Source organism: Eleutherodactylus coqui, chromosome 2 (genome assembly GCF_035609145.1).
Source record: "Eleutherodactylus coqui strain aEleCoq1 chromosome 2, aEleCoq1.hap1, whole genome shotgun sequence".
NCBI lineage: Eukaryota > Metazoa > Chordata > Amphibia > Anura > Eleutherodactylidae > Eleutherodactylus > Eleutherodactylus coqui.
The window spans coordinates 285,175,133-285,195,171 of NC_089838.1; the positions used below are offsets into that span (position 1 = coordinate 285,175,133).

Sequence of the window (20,039 nt, forward strand, 5' to 3'; positions counted from 1 at the left end):
GTGTATAAAAAGAGCACGTTAAAGAGGCAGAGTCTCTCAGAAGTAAACATGGTTAGAGGGTCACCAATCTGTGAAAAACTGCACCTAAAAATTGTGGAACAATTTTTTCAGAAAAATGGTTCTCAACAGTACATAATATCAAAAAAGATTCTTGAGTAATACATGTGTGCAAGGGACAAAGCTGACGGTCAATATTGGATGCTTGAGATCTACAGGCCCTCAGGCGGCACTGCATTAAAAACAGTCATGATTCTGTAATGCAAATCACTGCATGGGCTCAGGAATTCTTCCAGAAATCATTGTGAACACAGTTCGTTGTGAAAAACATTTGGCGCATTATGAAACAAAAAATTCATCAGAGAAAACCGAAGACTGTTAACCCCTTAAGGACACGGCCTATTTTGGGCTTAAGGACGCAACGATTTTTGGTAGATTTTCATCTCCATTTTTCAAAAGCCAAAATTTTTTTATTTTTTTGTTGACGCGGCCGTATAAGGGCCTGTTTTTTGCGTGGCGAACTGTAGTTTTTTTTGGTGCCATTTTTAGGTACATAGACTATATCGTAAAACTTTTCTTATTGTTTTATGACAGCAGGGAGAGAAAACGCATCAATTCTGCCATGTATTTTTTTTTACAGCGTTACTCATGCAGCATAAATGGCACAATACATTTTGCGGGTCGGTACGATTACAACGATACCAAAATTCTTATATTTTCTTTCAGGTTTTTCCACTTTTCTCTAAGAAAAAAAAATGCCGCTGATATGGAAGATTAAAACTCAAAGTGAAAAAATGGGTCTCTACCTGAATTTAAAGAAGACTAAAATTATGACAACTGTGAAAAATGGCCAAATTCAAAACAAAATCTACAATGAGGTCATAGAATGTGTGTGAGACTTCAGCTTCTTTGGTTCAAAAATTAACCAGGCTGGAAAATCTATGCCAGAGATAAACCATAGGATAGCATTGGGGCGAAGAGCGATGCTAAACATGGACAAAATCTGGAGGGATATCGGCATAGCAACTAAATGCAGGATAGTGCAAACCACTGTGTTTCCCAGAGCCATGTATGGATGTGAGAGCTGGACTGTGAAAAAAGCTGATAGGAGGATTGATGCGTTTGAGCTGCTGTGTATGCCCTGGACGGTGAGAGTAACAAATAGAGAAGTCCTGAATCGTATAAGAGCCGATATATCACTGGAGGAGAAGATGACCCGGGCTCAGAATCACCGTCCATGTAATGTGAGCAGAGCCGCTGGAAAAGTCTATAATGCTTGGCCAGATAAGTGGCAGAAGAAGACCCGGCCGCCAAAGAACACGATGGCCAATACTGTCAGAGCTGATACTGGCATGGATATCACACAACTGAAACAAGCAGTGCAAAACCGAAAAACATGGAGGGAGCTCACCTTTAGGGTCGCAGAGGGTCATGAATCACTAAACAGCTAACAACAACAACATCTACTTATAAGACCTGTGTAGTTTTTAGGTAAAAAATGAGAAGAGATATGGAGAATCCTGAAGGGTTGTCAATCTTTTAAGTACCACTGTAGTTGGTACATAACTCAGTCGTTTTAATCCCATAGTGACATAACTACTTTAAGAACCAGTAAATCATTTTTCTTTTTGTGTTCCTGAGAGATGAACAGAAAACTATTTTGGCACTGCTGCATTACCACTCCTACTTCATATGGCTGTAGCTTCAGTTTGATCGCAGTGACAGACACGCTTTTTGCCTCATTTTAAATCTAACATTCTTGGCTCATATATTCACATCAGAAGTATTCATTGTTGGAGGTCCGGGTGTTGGGACCCCCATTAATCCATAAAATGAACAAGCTGAAGTGCTCAGCTGAGCATTTGTTTGTTCAGCTCTTATTAGCAAGACTTGTGTGGGTTCTGGGCAGGGATGGAAACAGCTGACTGGGCATAGCACTCAGCTAGGCCATTTTGCCCGTATTAACATCATTTAGAATAATATTTATGAAAAATGGTTCCATTGTAGCAAATCAAGCTTCAAATTTAGTATTATTGCCAAATACACAAAGTTCATTGTAATTGCAGAGGCGTTCTAAAAATTTATAGAAAATGAGTAAGGCCTCATGTCCACGGGCACACATGGAATCCGACCCTGCATACCTGTCTGTGTCTTCTTTTTTCTGTACTATGGATGTGTGTGGAAGAGCCGGCCGGCGCATCGGTGCACATGCGCAGTAGATAGTTTTGTTAAACTCCTGCTTTCCGGGGGAAATCCATGGCCCATCCACAATGTCAATGGCCCACGGATCAAACGGCTTCCATTGACTTCAATGGAAGCCGCCCGTATGGGAACCGCAGTAACATGGAGCATGCTGCAATTTTTCATCCGCGAGCGGAAACTGCAATTGGTTTCCGCTTGTGTGCATGAAAAATAATTGTTACATAGCATGCTATGGAGGGTTATTGTTGCCCACTTCGGATTCTGCAACAAAAATCTGCCCGTGGACATGAGACCTAAGAAAGGTACAGGTTGTAAAAATGAGAGGAGGTGGGATAATCACCGCGTGGGGTGGTTACTAAATTTTGGGGGGGTTCAACAGTCTCAGTACCCTTGTGTAAAGATTATGCATGCTCCATAAGACATCTTGCTACAGAGCTATCCTCTGCTAGATGTATCGCTTCTTAGCGGAGAATACCACCAAAAGACAGTGGCAAAGAGGGTCACCGTATGGTGGCTAAGTGCCGAGGGATGCGTAATATTCCGTCCTTGTGCTCACGGCTTGGCTGTGTCCGTAGCCTTGGCTGTGGCTTGTTCATTATATTACATGCTGTAATAAAATTAACAATATCAGCTCTAGTGGTTAAAAAAAAAAATTGCGCAAAATCTCTGAAAACCCTCAAAAAGGTGAAGAAATTGAAAAGCTACAACTCTGCAACTTCTGCAACATGAAGCAAGAACTATATAGGCAGAGCAAACTGAAAAATAAGACCGCAGCAAGATACATGGGAAAATAGAAGTGACCGGCAGCAGGAAGTTACTTCAGCCGACTTCTATCCCAGAATGCTGTTCAGGTTATTTCTTAAGACTAAATGAAGAAATGGAAGCAAAGATTCACATCACCGAGCCTTGAGAAACACAGTTAGGAAACCGCTGCCGACATCGGTGAAGAAAGAGTGTTTCCAGGTCAAGGCTACGAGTGGTGGTCAACCTGCCCCAATATGAGGTCCGGGGATGGATGCCGAGACTATAGACACAAGGCCACAATGTTACCGCGGCAGAACAATGGAGCTGCTAGGGCATGTTCACACAGGGCGGGAGTGCTGCGAAATCCACAGCACAGTCCACAGCATTTCTGTATCAGATCCGCAGCTGATTGTAGTCCGCAACGCCGCTCCTCTCACCATACTGAGCCCTCACCGCAGCTCACATCCCTCATCCGGCAACCACTACTGGGCGCTCTGCCGCAGGTCAGGTGATGCAGAAGTGATGCGAGTCACATGAAAACGCCTTGCATCCGTGGGGCTTTCACATGGTGGGGAGTACGATATGCGGACGGGATTCATGGCCTGATATGGCGCTCACCAGAGTGTGGCGAGCCTTAAGGAGAGATCGTGTCGGAAAGGTCCCATATTCCGCGTCATCGCTGGGGGACGATGCGGAGAAGCAGGAGTTTCAAGAAAAGAATCTGTACTGCGCATGTCCGACGGTGAGCCACGCGGACCAACCGCAGCACAGGGGACAAAGGAAAGCAAGAGGTACGTGCGGGCGCTGCTGCTGCCAGGGTTGGATTTCGCAAATGGCGAGCACGTCGTCAGTCCGATCTCGTGTGTTATACCCATGAATGCAAGATGGCAAGCGTGATGTCGGTCCGATCTCGTGCGTTATACCCGTGGATACAAGGTAATTTTTTGGCAAAAACATCTCACATCGCTTCTGTGAAATTCTGATCCTCTTGTTCGTGTTTCACGCGATAGCGAATCGGAAGCGTATCCCATTTATTTCAATGGGAAACCTGGCATCACACTCGCACGCAATGTATTTCAGGTCCCATTGAAATCAATGGGCGTGGCGTTCCGAGGAACGCGACAAAGTAAGACATGCTGCCATTTTTTCCCTCGCAGCATCGCTGATGTGCATGACTCCATTCAAAAAAAGTTATGCGGTTATGAACGCGGTCAAATCCGCGCCTAGATGGTACGGATTTTGTCACTGCAGATTTACAGCGTGGCATTTTTTCATGCATACACCCAAGTGACGTCAGAAGGAAAGGCGTGAATAGTTGCGATATATATATATATATATATATATATCATGCTCTTAGCACCATTAAAAAAGATTAGCACGCCCTTGCGTCATTTCTATGCAGCTGCTGCTTCCCACTGTCCGTAGAACTCGATGTGCTGCCGCAGGTGAACTGGAAGCTGCAACAAATATATATCTGCATCCATCTACCCCAGCATACAACGCACTGCTGCAGCGCCGCTATCACCTAATGCAAACCCTGTCTCACGCCTCTAGCAGAGGGACGCAGCATCTCCAACCACGCCACCTTCCAAATTTTTGTCCAATCAGGAGTGACTGCACAGAACGCCTCTCCAATCAGCTCACGCGATATCCCGCAGCCGTCCAATCCTGGCTATCAGCACCACACTAGCCTAGATCTTTGCTGCGGCTGTTGTTGTCAATAAAGTTTTATTGAGAAAGTAAAAAAAAGTGCTGATACGAGCATGTGATTGGTTGTTCTTGCTTAGAACGTAGAATCTGATTGGTTGTTTGGTTTGAACTACGGCGGTTGTGTGGAAAGTGCTTTCAGCCGCGGCGGCTGTATAATAATAAATATCATGGAAGCGACGAAGAGATGGACAGCGGAAGGTGAGTATACACTGTGTGCGTGTATATATATATATATATATATATATATATATATATATATATATATATATTATGTGTATGTATGCGTGCGTGCTTTCCTGCAGTTCTGGCCGCACATTTATCATGCATGCATGTAATATGCCTGTTATATAATAACCCCTCTACACATAGCCTATGCATTACCACTAATGTATACACACATTTGCACTGTATATTGCATATATGTAATGAATGGACCCCACTGATTTCAATGGGTTCGGTCACAACTTCTTTTTTTTGCGTGCGCATTATAGTTGTACTAAAAAAAATGTAGCATAACCCTTTTTTTGCGCGAATTGTGTGCAAAAATAGCGCATATTGAGCCAATTAAACGTAATTGCCTGTTGAAATCAATAGGCGCATACTTGTATGCATGTTTTTTCTTTTAGCGCGCACAAATACGCCGGGCGTCTGCAAACAATACGGTAAAATACGGGGACAGACGATCAGTGGTGGATCTGTGGGGTCTGATGTTTGGGGTCGGCCGCAGCTGAATCGGACGTCCACATTGGGGTCAGAAGTGGGTCTAGAGGGTGTGGTCACCATTGATTGTAGTGGGACGAAGCCTTCTACTACAATGAGTGCGACGGCTGAGATCAAGTGATTGCCGGGCGGCGGACCCCGCTGATCAACTACTGGTGAGCTGTCCTGAGAATAGGTCATCTATACTGCAAGGGGTTAAATGCTCAGAATACTCCTTTAAGGCCGGGGTCACATGGGTCGTATTCTCGGGCGGAAAGCTTGCAGTTTTGCTGCAGCGAAAAACTGTGAGACTTGCGCCGGGAAAGCGCAGATTCAAAACCTGTGGCGCTTGGCTGCGGGTTTCAGAGCGGCTCCGCCGCATGCTTTTCTGTTGCGGCCGGCTCTCTCATAGAGAAGAGTGCAGCTGCAGCAGAAAAGAGAAAAGAATGGACATGCTACGTCCCGGGAATCCGCAGCGCTGGCTTTGCCGCCCTGCGTGGAAGGGATTTTTGGCAAATCTCGTCCGGAGAAACGCAGCCAAGAAAGCTGATGATTCCCGCACTGAAAAAAACGTTGTCAAAAAGTTCATTTCAGCGGCAAAGCATCGCGCTTTAAAACACATGACTATAACGGACAGCGCTGCGGATTAACCTTGTCTGAGCAGCCCCCTTGAAAACAGCGGTAGTGATTGACGGCGTTTAGCGCTGCGCTGAAAATGCAGCGTTAAACGTAGAACAAAACCGCCTGTGTGCGAGCGGCCTAACTCCGGGCTGTGATGTAGCAGCGCCATAGTGCCAGCTGTGCACCTCATGGCTCATACAGTAAACGCCGTAGAACCTCTACACCCAAATCCTCTACAGATATTCCGCAGCACTTACAATCGGCGTGACGCCGCCCGCAGGGTACGATGTCACATAGCAGATTTGTTGCAGATCTTGATTTGCAGCAGATTTTGCGCCTTCAGTTGAAGGGATGAAGTCTGCTGTGCGTCCGCTGCAAATGAACGCTCCCTTAGGCCTCTTTCACATGAACGTCATTTTAGCGCCAAAATAGCGGCTATTGGAGCACTAAATTGCATGAACGAGGAATAGCCGCAACCAGATCGCGGCTATTCTCTGCACGTTTACTGCACTGATGTGGCAGCCCCTTCTCAGAGGTGGAATAGGAGGAGGGGGTCCATGGAGTATAGATGGAGCCGTAATGACGTGGAGCATCCAGAGGGGCTACAGAGCCTTTATTTATTTCTGAAGCTGTATGTAATATTCTCCTATAGTCTGACCCTCCAACGTAATATTTGTCATCCGTTCCTTCTCTTTGTAGAAGAGCGCCGGTTGAAGCTTCTGGAATATTTGGCAGCAAAAGGCCGACTGAAGCCTCAAAACGACAAGTAAGTCAACACTTTGTTATTCCAGGCATGAAACGGGTCATCTCAGCCAAGTGCTGCGCCTTTTAATCTACCTTAGGGACGGCCACTTGAGCAGAACACCGCCCCCGTCTTCAGTGGGGGATTGCTGGAAGCACTAGTTTATTTTTTTTTCATTGAAACGACTGACCCCTCGATGCAACCTGACTTACCCCATTATAAGTTATAAGGGCCAATTGGGCACAAAGAGTTAGGTGACGAATCCCACACAGCATTGTGACGATGACGATGAGAACAGAGCCTGAAGGGGCATTTACATGGGCTGCTTATTGGGCAGAAACGTTCACCCACATGGCCAAGTGTTCCCCGTTAGTCTGCCGGTGTGTAGATCATAAAGCCAGCAGTAAACTTTTTTGTTTGTTGGCTGATCTGCTTGTTTATGCGAGCATAAAAACGCTGCTGTTCAGCTCTACATCATCCCTGTAAGAACGAAGAGATGTCCAGCTGACCAGTGACAGCTCCGTAGGGACGAACGATTCTTCTACTGATCCTTCATCCCTTTAAAGGATCCTACATAGAGGAGTCCACTGTGCGTGCGATCCGCCGGGAGGGGTCCGTTGTGCGCGCGCGGGCCGCCGGGAGGGGTCCGCTGGCGTTGACTTCCGCGGGTGACAGTTGGGAATCTGGAGCCAATTCAATATAACACCCATATTCCCCGTCTCCTTGGAACCTGCCCTATGAGCACAATAACTTTATGGTGCTCACGGGTGCAGGCAAGTTCCCTTTAATGCCGATTTGCTGTGTGTTAACGACCGTGAATGAGCACTGATCAATTCTTAGCCTGTGTAAATGCACCTTTACTCCCCAGTAGGGATGAGCGAGCACACTCGGTAAAGGCAGATACTCGAGCGAACATCCCTCTTCTCGAGTAACTGCATACTCGTCCGAGCAAATGTGGGTGGAAAAGAGAGAGATCTCTCTCACTCTTCCCCCGCCCTCCCGCATTTGCTCGGACGAGTATGCAGTTACTCGAGAAGAGGGATTTTGCTCGAGTATCTGCCTTTACCGAGTGTGCTCGCTCATCCCTACTCCCCAGTTGTAACAGTGTACTTCACAGCAGGATTTTGTGGTTATCCCAAGATACTGCAGCATTGTCCAGTCTCTAGTCTATCCTATAGTCAGTATGGAATTCCTGCCACACAGCTGCTGTCTCAGTGAATGGCATGCACACAGTGGGGTCCCACGCTGTGAAGTTGCTTGCAATCTCGCTTGCTGTTTTCTCCGTATTTTAGACATATGTAGCGGCCCCTTTTAGAGCAAGTTTCACCTTTAAATGAGTGTAACATAGTACAGATTGTACTGAGAGTCCTCAAATGTGTAGTATTGTTATAGAGAGTGCTGTTGGTCTATTGCATTCTTACTGTTTATCCTCATGTTTTTTGCAGACCTTATCTAAAAGATTGCACTAATCTACAGAATAAAAGGCCACAAGAGTCTTCTAAACAGGTAAGTGAGCAACTGTAGGCCACTGGTGTATTGGGAAGTATTACAATGGCAATCATGAACACAATGTGGAGGAAAGCCTTATAATCTGAAGGCCAATTTACACTGTTCACGATTGGTAAAGATTGTTCATTTGCCCGATCATTGGACTGCGTAAAGGCCCATTTACATGCAACGATTATCGCTCAAAATTCGGTCATGTGAGCGATCATTGTTGCGTGTAAACGCTGCCATCTTTCACTTTTCGGCTGAATAATGATTTTAAGGTGAGCTTGTCTGAAAGATTGTCTTTGCGTGTAAATGGGCCTTTAGGCCGGCTGTCGACGGGCGTAGCATATTCCTGCAGCACATTTCTGCCGCGAGAGAACGCTAAAGTCACCGCGATGAACCTATCATAAATGATAGGTGAATAGCTGCGTGCCGCGATTTCTATACGCAAGCGGAAAATCAGGGCAATTTTCCGCTCGTGTGCATTGGGCTGTGCTTTCCATAGTTATCCTATGGAAAGTGTTCATTGTGTTACCCGCATACGGATAACGCAATGGGATATCGCCAATGGACAGGACGCCCCCCTAAGCCTGGCTTCACACAACCAGATTTTTTTACTGCCGAATCTGCGTCCGCATAGAGCAGTGTTCCCCAACTCCAGTCCTCGGGGACCGCCAACAGGTCATGTTTTCAGGATTTCCTCCGTGTTGCACAGGTGATGTAATTATTGTCAGTGCCTCAGACATTGCCACAGGTGTTCTTACCATAGGATGTCCTGAAAACATGACCTGTTGGTGGTCCCTGAGGACCGGAGTTGGGGACCCCTGGCATAGAGGATCCCTAGCAAATACCTTTCAAAGCATGCTATGTAAACTTGCTTTTTCCTTCACACTCACAGAAACAAATTGGGATTTCCACGAGCAGTGGAAAAATTGCAGCATGCTCCTCTTCTGCTGCAGACTTTGTGTGGACGGCTTCTATTGAAGTCAATGGAAGCTGTCCGACCCGCAGCCCATCCGCAATTAACATTGCAGATAGGCTGTGGGTACCCGCGTCATCACCTAGTGAAATCTTTTTTTTTTTTTTTTTTTAAATCTGTACTGTGCATGATTGACGGCAAGCGTCTGTAGTCATCCGCAGCACAGAAATGACAGGTACACAGGGTCGCCCGCTGGGTTCACAGACAGATTCCCCTGCGAAATCCAGCGCTGCCTTCTGCAGCCGACCTAAAGCTGCCCTCGGTCAGCCTATGAGTGAGCAAGCACTTGTTGATCAGTTAATTACTAGAGATGAGCGAGCATACTCGTTAAGGACAATTGCTTGATTAAGCATTGTCCTTAGCGAGTATCTTCCCGCTCGGGAGAAAAGGTTCGTGTGCCGACGCGGGTGACAGGTGAGTTGCGGCAGTCGGCGGGGGAGAGAGGGAGAGAGAGATCTCCCCTCCGTTCCTCCCCGCCCGCCGCCGGCAGCCAAATCTTTGCTCTCGAGCAGGCAGGTACTTGCTAAGGGCAGTGTTCAATCGAGCAATTGCCCTTAGCGAGTATGCTCGCTCATCACTATTAATTACGTCTTTTGTGCAACCGAAATATATTTTGTACTAGATGACATACCCGGCCTCGCCCGAGTTACTTTGATACAGGTGTTTACGTGGAAAATTTTATGAAGTCAAGTTACTTTAGAGTAACAGAGGGATAAAATATGTATACACATAGAAGAACGTTAGATTCTCCTCAGGCTGCATGTACGGATGTCCCTCTGCAAAACGTGACACTCCCCTAAAGAATGCTCGCGCCACATTTCACGCTTGTACGACACTGAGAAGTTACATTACATAGGGGTGCACTTACTTTTTCACTTAGCATTGAATAATCGAGTTGTGACTCCTTTACTTTTCCTATTTAGGACCTAAAGAATGGTTGTGGCAAATTTCATGTTTGCATGACACCAGGAACTTTAGAGAATTAGCTTAGGTACATTACACAGGGGTGCTAATACTTTTGCACTTGGCAGGGAATTTTCAAGTTGTGACCCCTTTACATTTCTTATTTAGGACCTAAAGAATAGTCCTGCCGTATTTCATGTTTGTACGACACTGGGAAGCTAGAGAATTAGTGGCGAGTCAGTCAGTCAGTGAGGGCTTTCACCTATAGATAGATAGATAGATATGTACTGTATGTTGTATGAATGATCTTTCAGTTGTCTACAATAAGTAAATAAATTACATTTACATGAAGACAGAAAAGTGGAAAATCCGTATGGGGAAATCTAATTACAAACTGTTCACACATCCCGGGTATTGGTAGAACTATAATAACTGAATTTTATGTTTTTATAGATTTGTAAGCCAAAGAACTCCGCTCCGAATAAAGGGTCACATTTTACTTTCGGATTGAGTAAAAGCAAAACCTCATCCGCAACCCTTCTGCATCAGTCAAATTCAGGAAAAATCCCTACGCAGCCAACTGTCTCCACCAAGAGACTTGTGAGTAACGCTTCATCCAGGAACCCGCTGCCACCCAAATGTGGTCTACCAAGAGTGAGACCTGAGCAGAGGGACCATGCGGGGAGGACATCACACCCTCCGTCTGTTCCCAGCGCCCATGCTAAACAGGAAAGAAGGGAAGAATCAGACGTCACATTAACAGTCATCTTGACCAAAAAAGATGGGGAGAAACCTGAAATCTGTGTGGTGGATGAGACCTCACCTACCACGGGAGGCCAGTGTGCATCCGGGCTGTACGCAAGTGTGCAGCGCAAGAACGGAGAGCCGGGTGTATCTCAGTCTAAGCAAGTACCTGCAACTAAAGCCGTAACGCAGGCCACCAAAACGAAAAGTGATCCTAAGACGCAGCCTCCAGCTAGTAAGCCTGTGTCCCTGGCCAGCAGTGGACACATCCGCATAGTTTCTAGATTAAGCCTGCCAGACGCTAAAAGTAAAAGTGTTAGCGAAAGAAGTTTCTTGATTAAGTCTTCAAGGTATGACGGCTCAAAACAACCACTAAATGTGCGCAAGTCGCAGCCGGTCGACAATTCTCATAAAACAACTTGTCCTACTGCCAAGTCCAGCTCAGCGGTGGCGGCCTGCACCACGATGGTCCATAAGAAGATTAGCACTGGTCCAGTCTCTGCTCCGAGCAGAAGACCACATAGTTCGGATTGCACTTCCAAGAGAATATCCTATAGTCAGAACACTCAGAATAAACCAATAGCTCCCCGGAAAAGCACAGCGCCAACTGGATGCAAGACAGTAGTCAATGGGTCCAAGGATGAGAACAATGAGGGGAACCGAGAGCACAAGCAACAAGGTGTCACCGGTGCAACTCAAGAAGTCCTCACGAAAGCTTCCAACCTGACAGCCACCGACACCGCCAGCAGACCACAGACTCCCAGGATGACTGTAGAAGACTGCAAGTATGTGAAAGTGTTAATAGACCATTACATACATACATATTAGGGATCACATCAGCGTTTTGATTCTCCTTTTGAATGGATCCTTTTATTTTAAAGTGGAACGGATAGCAACATGGAACTCAAAGAGAGACCATAGTTTCCGTTTCTTTAACGGATCCAGTAGACGGGTCCGTTAAAAAAACCTGTTTTTATCAGTTTGGTTTCATTTGCTCCTTTTTACATCCGTTTTTAAAGGGGTTGCCCAAGTTTTTGTTTTTTTTCTATAAAACGCAACTCCCCCTGCTGTAAAACAGTCATATCCTCGCCTCTCCTTGCTCTATCTGAACTCAGAGCAACATATCTCCCTCCCTTGTAACATCTACCCACTGGAGCTTTTAATTAACTACCTTGCAGGTGAGTCTGCTCCCTACTATTTCACAGAATGACAGGAGTCCGGGGGAAATATACCTCCCATCCACTACAACTCCTGTCATCCTGTGACAATGGAAATGTGTATTTTCCATTCTGGACCTATTGGGGCATATGGACGTCATAGAAGGGGGATCCTCCTCTATGAACCGCAGTGGGGAGCTTTCAATCACTGGCTCTCACTAGCCGACGTGGCCATCCATGTATTCAATGAACAGCTCTTCTATGCAACCACCATGTAATGCAATAGGCCCCTTGTGCAGACCCACAGTAGTAGTAACAATGCCAATATGCCTTTTTTACGACTTTTACTAATGGGCCTGTTGTATTAATATAAATGTGTTTCTTATATCAGCCTAGGCAAAAATATATATATATATCCATTTTCATAGGAAATAGCTAACAGTTAAATGGTTAACAAGCTCAATATTATACCCTGGTATGTTCAAGTACAATGTGGAAGCTAACCGTACGCATTTCCCAGCGCTAGTGCACAAGGGGAGGAACTTCTTATCTTACTGCATTCCTTCTCTCAGATTGGAATATTAATAAAGTCTATGCTACTTGGGTATATAGGAATTACATGTTCACATAGCGACATACACCGGGGGCGTAAACATATGGTAATCATTAGCTTCATTACATACTAGGCCAATCGTGAGTTGTTATGATGTTGGGAGGGGCGTGCATGTAATTAGTGCGTCATGGTCAAATATATTTGTATTGTACTTCCTTTGAATAAACCAGAAGAGTATTGGGGACTGACGGATAACATCAGTCAGTTCAAATACATATATTCATGCATGAAGCTTCTCAATATAACCAATCTGAAGCGGACCAGTGAAATCTTCTGGAATATGATTTATTCCCATAACGGGCCTAAAGGCCCGTTTACACGCAAGGTTTATCACGCAAAATTCATTCAAAGGATGGCATAGGAGGGATAATTGTTGCGTGTAAACGCTGCTATCGTTCACTCTTCAGCTGAACAATAATTTTAAGGTGAGCTTAAAATCCGTTGTTCAGTCGGAAAGAAGATAACAGGGACTGCACGCTGTGTTCTGCACAGGAGTCAGGGATTACATTGTATTCCGCTTGACAGCGCGTTCAGAGCACAAAGGAGCTGTATACAGAGCTCAAACCACATGCTGTGCTCTGTAAACAGCTCCAGGAGGCCCTTTTACATGCAAATGTTGCTAATAAAGTGTTAATGGACACTTTATTAGCTGGTATTTTTCAATCCCTGGCCTCCAGAACAGAGAAGACGACTGACGAGGCTGGAGAGAATAGCTCTTCAAGTTGAGTTAATTTTTGACCCATTTGAAGAAATGGGATAGCATTGCAGATTTCTGTCACAGCCGTCTCAGGGGAGCGCAATGTTCTCCCTTTGTCTTTAGTGAGGCTAGCGCTGCTGCCGCCGACCCCATTAAATACAATGCGCGATATCGCCCATTCTTCTTTGCGATGCGAGATTACAGCGAAAACATTGCAAATGAGAATAAAATCATTGGTTTCATCATCATGCGTTTTCACTCTCACATCACAAGGGTATCGTATCGCCAGGGGGTGTGAGCCCTTACAGAAATACACCATTTTTTTAATGCTGCAATTCTCTTAAAGCTGATCTCCATCACATCTGTTATAAAAGTGCTGAAACACTGGTCACGGGGCTCGGTAACAGATCTTTTGTGCAACTCTTAGTACAACTGCATTGCAACTGCTATGTTTTCTACTTCTAAGGAAGAAATTACAAGAGTGGCTAAACTCAAAGGGGAAGACTTACAAGAGGCCGCCCATGTTACTGCCGCCAAAGAGGCCACCGACAGCGAAGAAACAAAACCCTCATAACCGTTCATTGTGGGAAGGTATTGAGGAAGAGGAGGAGATGCTGGCTTGGTCAAAGAAAATCAGCCAGACACTTAGCGAGTGTCTAGAACTCATCGAGAAGGTAAAGGTCCTCTGCCATGTTGTGAGAAGATGATATTGTGTTGTGCCCAGTGCAGGGCTTGGCATTAAAGTGATGGAACCAGAATGGTAATGGGGTTTTGTTCTCCTAGCGCTGCGCTCCGTGTTCTGAGGTTTAGCATTTTGCACAATTTCACAATTGCACGTTCTCCCCTATCCACAGGATAGGGGTTGACTTTCTGATCAGCTGGGGTCTCACTGCAGAGACCCCTGCCGATATTGAGTGCCCCTTGTCCTCCCTTTTAGGGTTGCCTTATTACTCCTTTCACTTTCAATAAGACTGCGGTGATACTTGGGGTGCGTATGACTTTTTTGATTGTTCTTTATTACATTTTTGGGGGAAATGGAGTGACCAAAACAAAAATCACAATTCTGGTATTGTGAATGTATTTCTGATGACATTCACTGTGTTGGGTAAATAATGCATCATCTTGATAGATTGGACTTTTACAGATACAGCAGCATCAAATATGTCTATTTCTGTTTCAGTGTTTCTTATTATAAATACTGGAAAGTTTTTTTTTTTTTGTTTGTTTTTAATTTACCTTTTTAATCTTTATTTTATATAAAATAATAAAATGTAACTTTTTGTGATTGTGTATACTGCAGTACTTTAATATTGCAGTAAATGGTATTTTTGATTGCATTCTATTAAACCCTGCCTCTTATGGCAGCACCAGGGGGCCTTCAGAAGGCCCTGGAGTGCCATGACAACTGAATTGTATCTCATTGGAAGTGGGGCACATTCAGGACCCCCAAACGCTAGCTGGGGCATTAAAATGCTGCAATCAGAATTAACAGTAGCATTTAAAGGTTTAACAGCCACTATCAGTGTAAACGCTGATCACTGCTGTTGTAGCCCCGTATTAGTTGTCAAAGGCTACTTACATCTGCTGTGCATGGAGCTGGCTCGGCTCCTGATCCCGCTGCATATATACCCCACACACCGAAGACTTACATATACGTTCTGGGGCACTAATGTCTTAGTATACTCTAAACTTCTACAAGTTCATACTGGAGGCACTGTGAATGTTGCTTACTGACATGGGCTTGTCTTACAGGAAGTCTCAGTGGAGGATATTCATGCTGCATTGGACAAGGTCCCAGAAGCAAAAAAGTTTGCAAAGTACTGGGTGTGTAAGGCAAGGCTGTTGGAGAGAGAAGGCATCTGTGATGTGATGGACGTGTACAAACAAGGCGTCCAGTTCGGGGCCACGGTAAGTTTGTGCTGTAAATAGAAGCATTAGTGTGCATGTAAAGGGGTCCTATAAGTTTGAAAAATGCATAAGAAGCTTCAAATGATATAGAAATAAAACAAACGCTGCTGACCTCTTATTTATGCAGCACTCGTAGTCTCACTCTCCTCCCATGGTGGTTTGCATGCGGCCAGCACATAATTGCTACAGCCACCGCTTACCATACAGCTGCCATTGCTGCTTAGTACATGCTACTACCGTGTCACCCTGAAAATAAGACACTATCTTATTAATTTGTGCCCCAAAAGAGAGACAGTGTCTTATTTTCGGGGGGTGTCTTAATACCTAGCAGGCGCTGTCCCCATCCCTGCTCTGCAGGTGATCCAGCAGTCATCCTTGTCATTCTTAGCGCTAAAAGAGCATTCTCTTCCTGGTAACGTGGGTTGAATACCCCGCCTCCAGCAAGAGAGTACTGTGATTGGCTCAGGACTGCAGCTTCAGCCAATCCAAGCCAGCCCTTGATGAGCCAATCACAGCCATTCAGTGAATGACATTGAATGGCTGTGGACGACACGGAAGACTGCCGGAGCGCATGGAGAGCAACGAGATGGACGGCGCCTGCGAGGTGAGTATTCTCGTTTGTTTATTTTTTTTTATGTAGTGTAGCTAGGGCTTATTTTCTGGGGAGGGCTTATATTTTAAGCGGTTTTTAGAGGTTGAATTTGGTGGCAAATTCCCTGTGTGAACATACCCTTGGGGTGGCTTTACGCATGATGACTGTCCCAACAACTATCGCACTTGTGCTTTCACACAGGAGTGATAGTCGTTCAGTGAACAGAGGCGGAGTGCTCTGTAGATCTGCGCCCGGCCGCCTTCATTCACCGAGAACAGGCAGTCGTTCAAAGACTGCTTGTTTATACTGAACGAGAAGTCGCTTACGAGTCGTTCCGTTTAAGTGAGGTGAAACGGAATGACGAGACTACGGCGTGTCTTCTCGCTCAGTACCGTGGGTGCTGTGTTTACAGGCCGACAGTCTCTCGTTTGAGTAATTCGGGCGACTACCAGCCTGTGTGAAAGTACCTAAAGCAGTCAGTCCAGCCTTACTAGCAGATCTTATTGAAGCTGCAGAAGACAAACACTGCAACATTTTTAACTAAATCCTATTGCAAAAATAATTATCAGACCAGAATACATGCATTTGTCTAAAGCCTGTAAAGTTGGATAACCCCTTTAGATTTGGGGTTATTCATATGCGACCATGTACAAGATTTAAAATAAAGGTATATTCCCATCTCAGACTTTTAGGGTATATCCACAGGATATGCCATAAGTGCCTGATAGGTGCAGGTTCCACTTCTAGAATCCAAACCAATCTAGAGTTTGGGCCCCCACGAACCCCAGCCATCCTGGATTCAGTGGCTGGAGGTAGTCAGGAGGCCGGAAATATCTGAGCACCCTGTGCTATGCTGTATCTGGAACACACAGACGTCTATAGGAGTTACACAAACAGTGTAGCACAGCCAGCTCAGGGGCTATGGAATCAGGGAAGCTTGATGTGATACGTTGTTTCCATAAATCCCATTCACTTCTACGGGAGTTATAGAAATGGCATAACTCAGCTAAGCTTGGCTGTTTCCATCTTCCTGGTCATCTTGTAGTCAGCGGTGTTCATGTCTCTGAATGAAAGATTAGCTAATAGAATGGTAAATATTGGGAATGTCATCAAAGACACCGGAAGGAAATGTTTTTGTCAACTGTTCTAGACTTCACTCATTACCTCCAGAGACATATGTACTATCTCCTTCTATGGCTAATTCACTCATGTATTCCCCTTCTGTCGTTTTCACAGCCACTCGACGAACTGAGAGAAGTTGTGTTTGACATCATGAAGAACACAACCAAGAAGACAAAAGGTGATTTATAGTCCTCTGTTTTTACCTACAAGGAAAGCTGGGGGATCTCACATGATACTCATAGATTGTCTTCCTTAGTGGTCACATTTGGGCCCTTGCCAGCTGAGGAGGTGACGGAGAGCGAGATCCACGAGGACATCTCGTTAACCCCATTTACTAACCGTACAGAACAGGTGAAGACACCTTGTACTGGAACCAGCATATGCGACCAAGGCTCGGCCGTGAAGCTCCACGTTGCATCTCTTACCAGGTAATACCCATTCATCAAACTGATGACCACACATGGGCGGCAGGGGGTTCTAAATAGGCCAAAACGTCTTTTTTGACCCTAAACATACCCGTTAAAGATTACAAATAGTGAGCCAATCATACAATATTCCTGAGTACATAGATGTGAACAGAGCCTAAGGTTTGTTTTCTTTTTTTATTCTTTCCCATACTTCAAAACAGCAAGAAGAGAATTTCTGAAAGTGGTCAGGAGTGGAAGCGTCTGACTCCAGTGAGGAGGTCGGTGCGGATCCATCACTCAGCGTCTCAGTACCCGGAGGTTGTACAGGAACACGATACTGTGGTGTCCTGTTTGGAGGAGCTCCTGGACAAGGCGGATGCAGAAGCCTACTTATACACGAGGAATGAAGCCCTACCAGAGGAGGCGGAGCACAACCTTATGATCTTGAGGAAGAAAGACCCCACAGAAGGCCAACATGAAGGACCAGTGTGACGCTGGAGGCGGAGTCATGACTACATAGCAGCATGTACATGTCTGTGTCTTCCACGCCGCTGGTTCTTGGAGCTGTTATCTCTGGCCACTTTTGTTAAATGGAGAGTTGTACAATTCGCATCAGCACTTTAACCCTATAAGGATCAAGCACTGTAAATTTAAACACGATGGTAAAAATACAGCGCGCAATTAAAAATTCTGCAATGCAGCAAGAGCAGGTTGGGTGCTCAGCTGTTAATGCCGAAGACCCGGAGGAGAAGGCAGAAGAGATTTTTAAAAACTTTGTGGCTAAACTATATAAAAATAGCCCTTTATTTCACTTAAAAAAATGCAGCAAAAATAATTTTCGTAGCTGAAAGAATTAGGCTGTAAAATCACCACACGGGTACAATCCCTAAAAATGTCTGGTCCTTTAAGGTGTTAATGAGATGTCATGTGCCAACTGCTGGTGAGCATAGTGATACAATATATATTGTAACACTCTGATGTAGCAGACACTGATAGCCCACTGTCTGTATGAGAGATGTGTGTTTATATGTTTATAGTAAAATATTGTCTGGCTTCACACTTATATATATATTTTTACATAGAATGTGGATTGCAATTGTAGGAAAAGTATTGTGAGCGCCTGTAAATGCTTACAATTCAATATGAAATGGACATCGGTCCGCTTTTACTGCAGCTTACCTGTATATTCACTATAACAAACATTAAAATGTTCGGACATAATGTAAAGACGGGGGTTTAAGGAATTACTGCTGCTTCAGCAATGCATATCAATGCAACGTGAGTCTAACTTCACTTTCAACAAACTTTTGATATGTCAAAAGTTTTATTAGTGAGGTTCCAGGTGCAGAGGCTGGCAATATACAGTAAGAGAACCCTGACGGACGTCTTCCAACATCAGAGCTGTACAGCCTTAAATCATAATGTCTTCAGACTTCAGACAGTAGATTGGAAAGGGTTAAGGGAGTGTCAGAATAGACACCTGCAAATCTCCAGAAGACGGTTGAGCAGCATGTATAGTGACCTGAGCAGAGGAGTCATCGAATAGGCCAAACTCCAATGTTCCACGTCATTGAGGTCAGATCACCAAGGAGTGGTTGGAGGAACACAACAATGAATTCTCCACACTGTCTTTGCCTCCAAACTCACCGGACAGTAACCTCTTTGAACATGTTCTGGATATGCTGGAAATGCCTGTGAGATCTGCTCCCACTTATCTGCTAAACTAGCTGCAATACCAATACGGCATGAAAAGATAAGTCTTACTCTATCTTTTGCCAAGATTCGCAGGAAGCTCCTATAGAGTTCAATGCAAGCTGGGGAAAAAGGGAGCAGATAACAAACACAGCTGGCCCAATTTAACCATTATTGGTTATTCTGAGCATTTTACAGCAATCAATGTTTTTCATCACTATTGCATATTTTTTTGCCAATACGCGGCAGCAGTCCGTGTGACTGGCTGAAAATATGCGGCCAAATTCAGGACTGGATCGGCAATTATTATTTATTCATGTGATAATACAGTGCAAACGGAACAATGCATAGGGTCGTGTGACGGACAGCTGAAATCAGTGTGTCTATCCATATACTGGTATGCAAGGCAGTGTTTTGGACCTGCAGGGGCCTTGATTCACGGCCTAATATCGGCCTCGCAATTCTTCTGAAAACCCCTGGATGCGAGATGTTTTCACATGTAAATAGCCTCGCATCCCTGCGGGGATGAAGGAGTCCCCCATAGCGAGGGGAGAGAGGTGGAGCTACAGGGGCTCTCCTAGAGATCTCTCCAGAGATGGGGGGCGGGGCTAGAGGGCTCCCCCAGGGCTTTTATGGGAGTGTGAACAAGAAGGGGCGGGGCTAGAGGGTGGATACCTCTAGCTCCTCACCCTCTCCTGGCTAGAAAGGAATCGCTGAGAACCCCATCTAGCCCAGCCCCCTATATCTCCAAATATGGGGGGATCTCTAGGAGATCCCCTGTAGCTCCGCCCCCCTCTCTCTCCTTGCTATGGGGGATTCCTTCAGTCCCACAGGCTATTTTGTGATCTTCTCACATTGATTTCAATGGGGCCGGTGCTGCAGAGAATCACAATGTTCTCCCTATGTTTTCAATGGGGCCAGCTCTGCTGCTGCCGGCCGCATTGAGAATAAAGTTGAGAACAAAGTTAAACCCCTGGATGTGACAGCATCGAGGGGTTTTACATCCAGGTGTTTCTCTT

The 20,039-nt window shown here is 45.3% G+C and overlaps 1 protein-coding gene across 1 annotated transcript; it reads left to right on the plus strand.

The window, feature by feature from the left end:
- The first annotated feature begins 4,771 nt into the window (after positions 1-4,771).
- Positions 4,772-18,555, plus strand: CKAP2L (cytoskeleton associated protein 2 like). Its single transcript, XM_066593130.1, has 9 exons — positions 4,772-4,851; positions 6,673-6,739; positions 8,161-8,221; positions 10,542-11,617; positions 13,766-13,973; positions 15,052-15,207; positions 17,036-17,099; positions 17,178-17,349; positions 17,550-18,555. Exons 1-9 carry the CDS (start codon positions 4,821-4,823, stop codon positions 17,818-17,820), a joined length of 2,106 nt encoding a protein of 701 aa, XP_066449227.1. The 5' UTR covers positions 4,772-4,820; the 3' UTR covers positions 17,821-18,555.
- The last annotated feature ends 1,484 nt before the right edge of the window (positions 18,556-20,039 follow it).

What these genes read in the sequence shown, in the direction of transcription:
- CKAP2L (XM_066593130.1), top strand. Translation starts at nt 4,821, where the DNA reads ATGGAAGCGACGAAGAGATGGACAGCGGAAG. An exon ending in GTCTAGAACTCATCGAGAAG is followed by an intron (nt 13,974 to 15,051) that starts GTAAAGGTCCTC and finishes CTTGTCTTACAG; the next exon opens with GAAGTCTCAGTGGAGGATAT. An exon ending in CACAACCAAGAAGACAAAAG is followed by an intron (nt 17,100 to 17,177) that starts GTGATTTATAGT and finishes TGTCTTCCTTAG; the next exon opens with TGGTCACATTTGGGCCCTTG.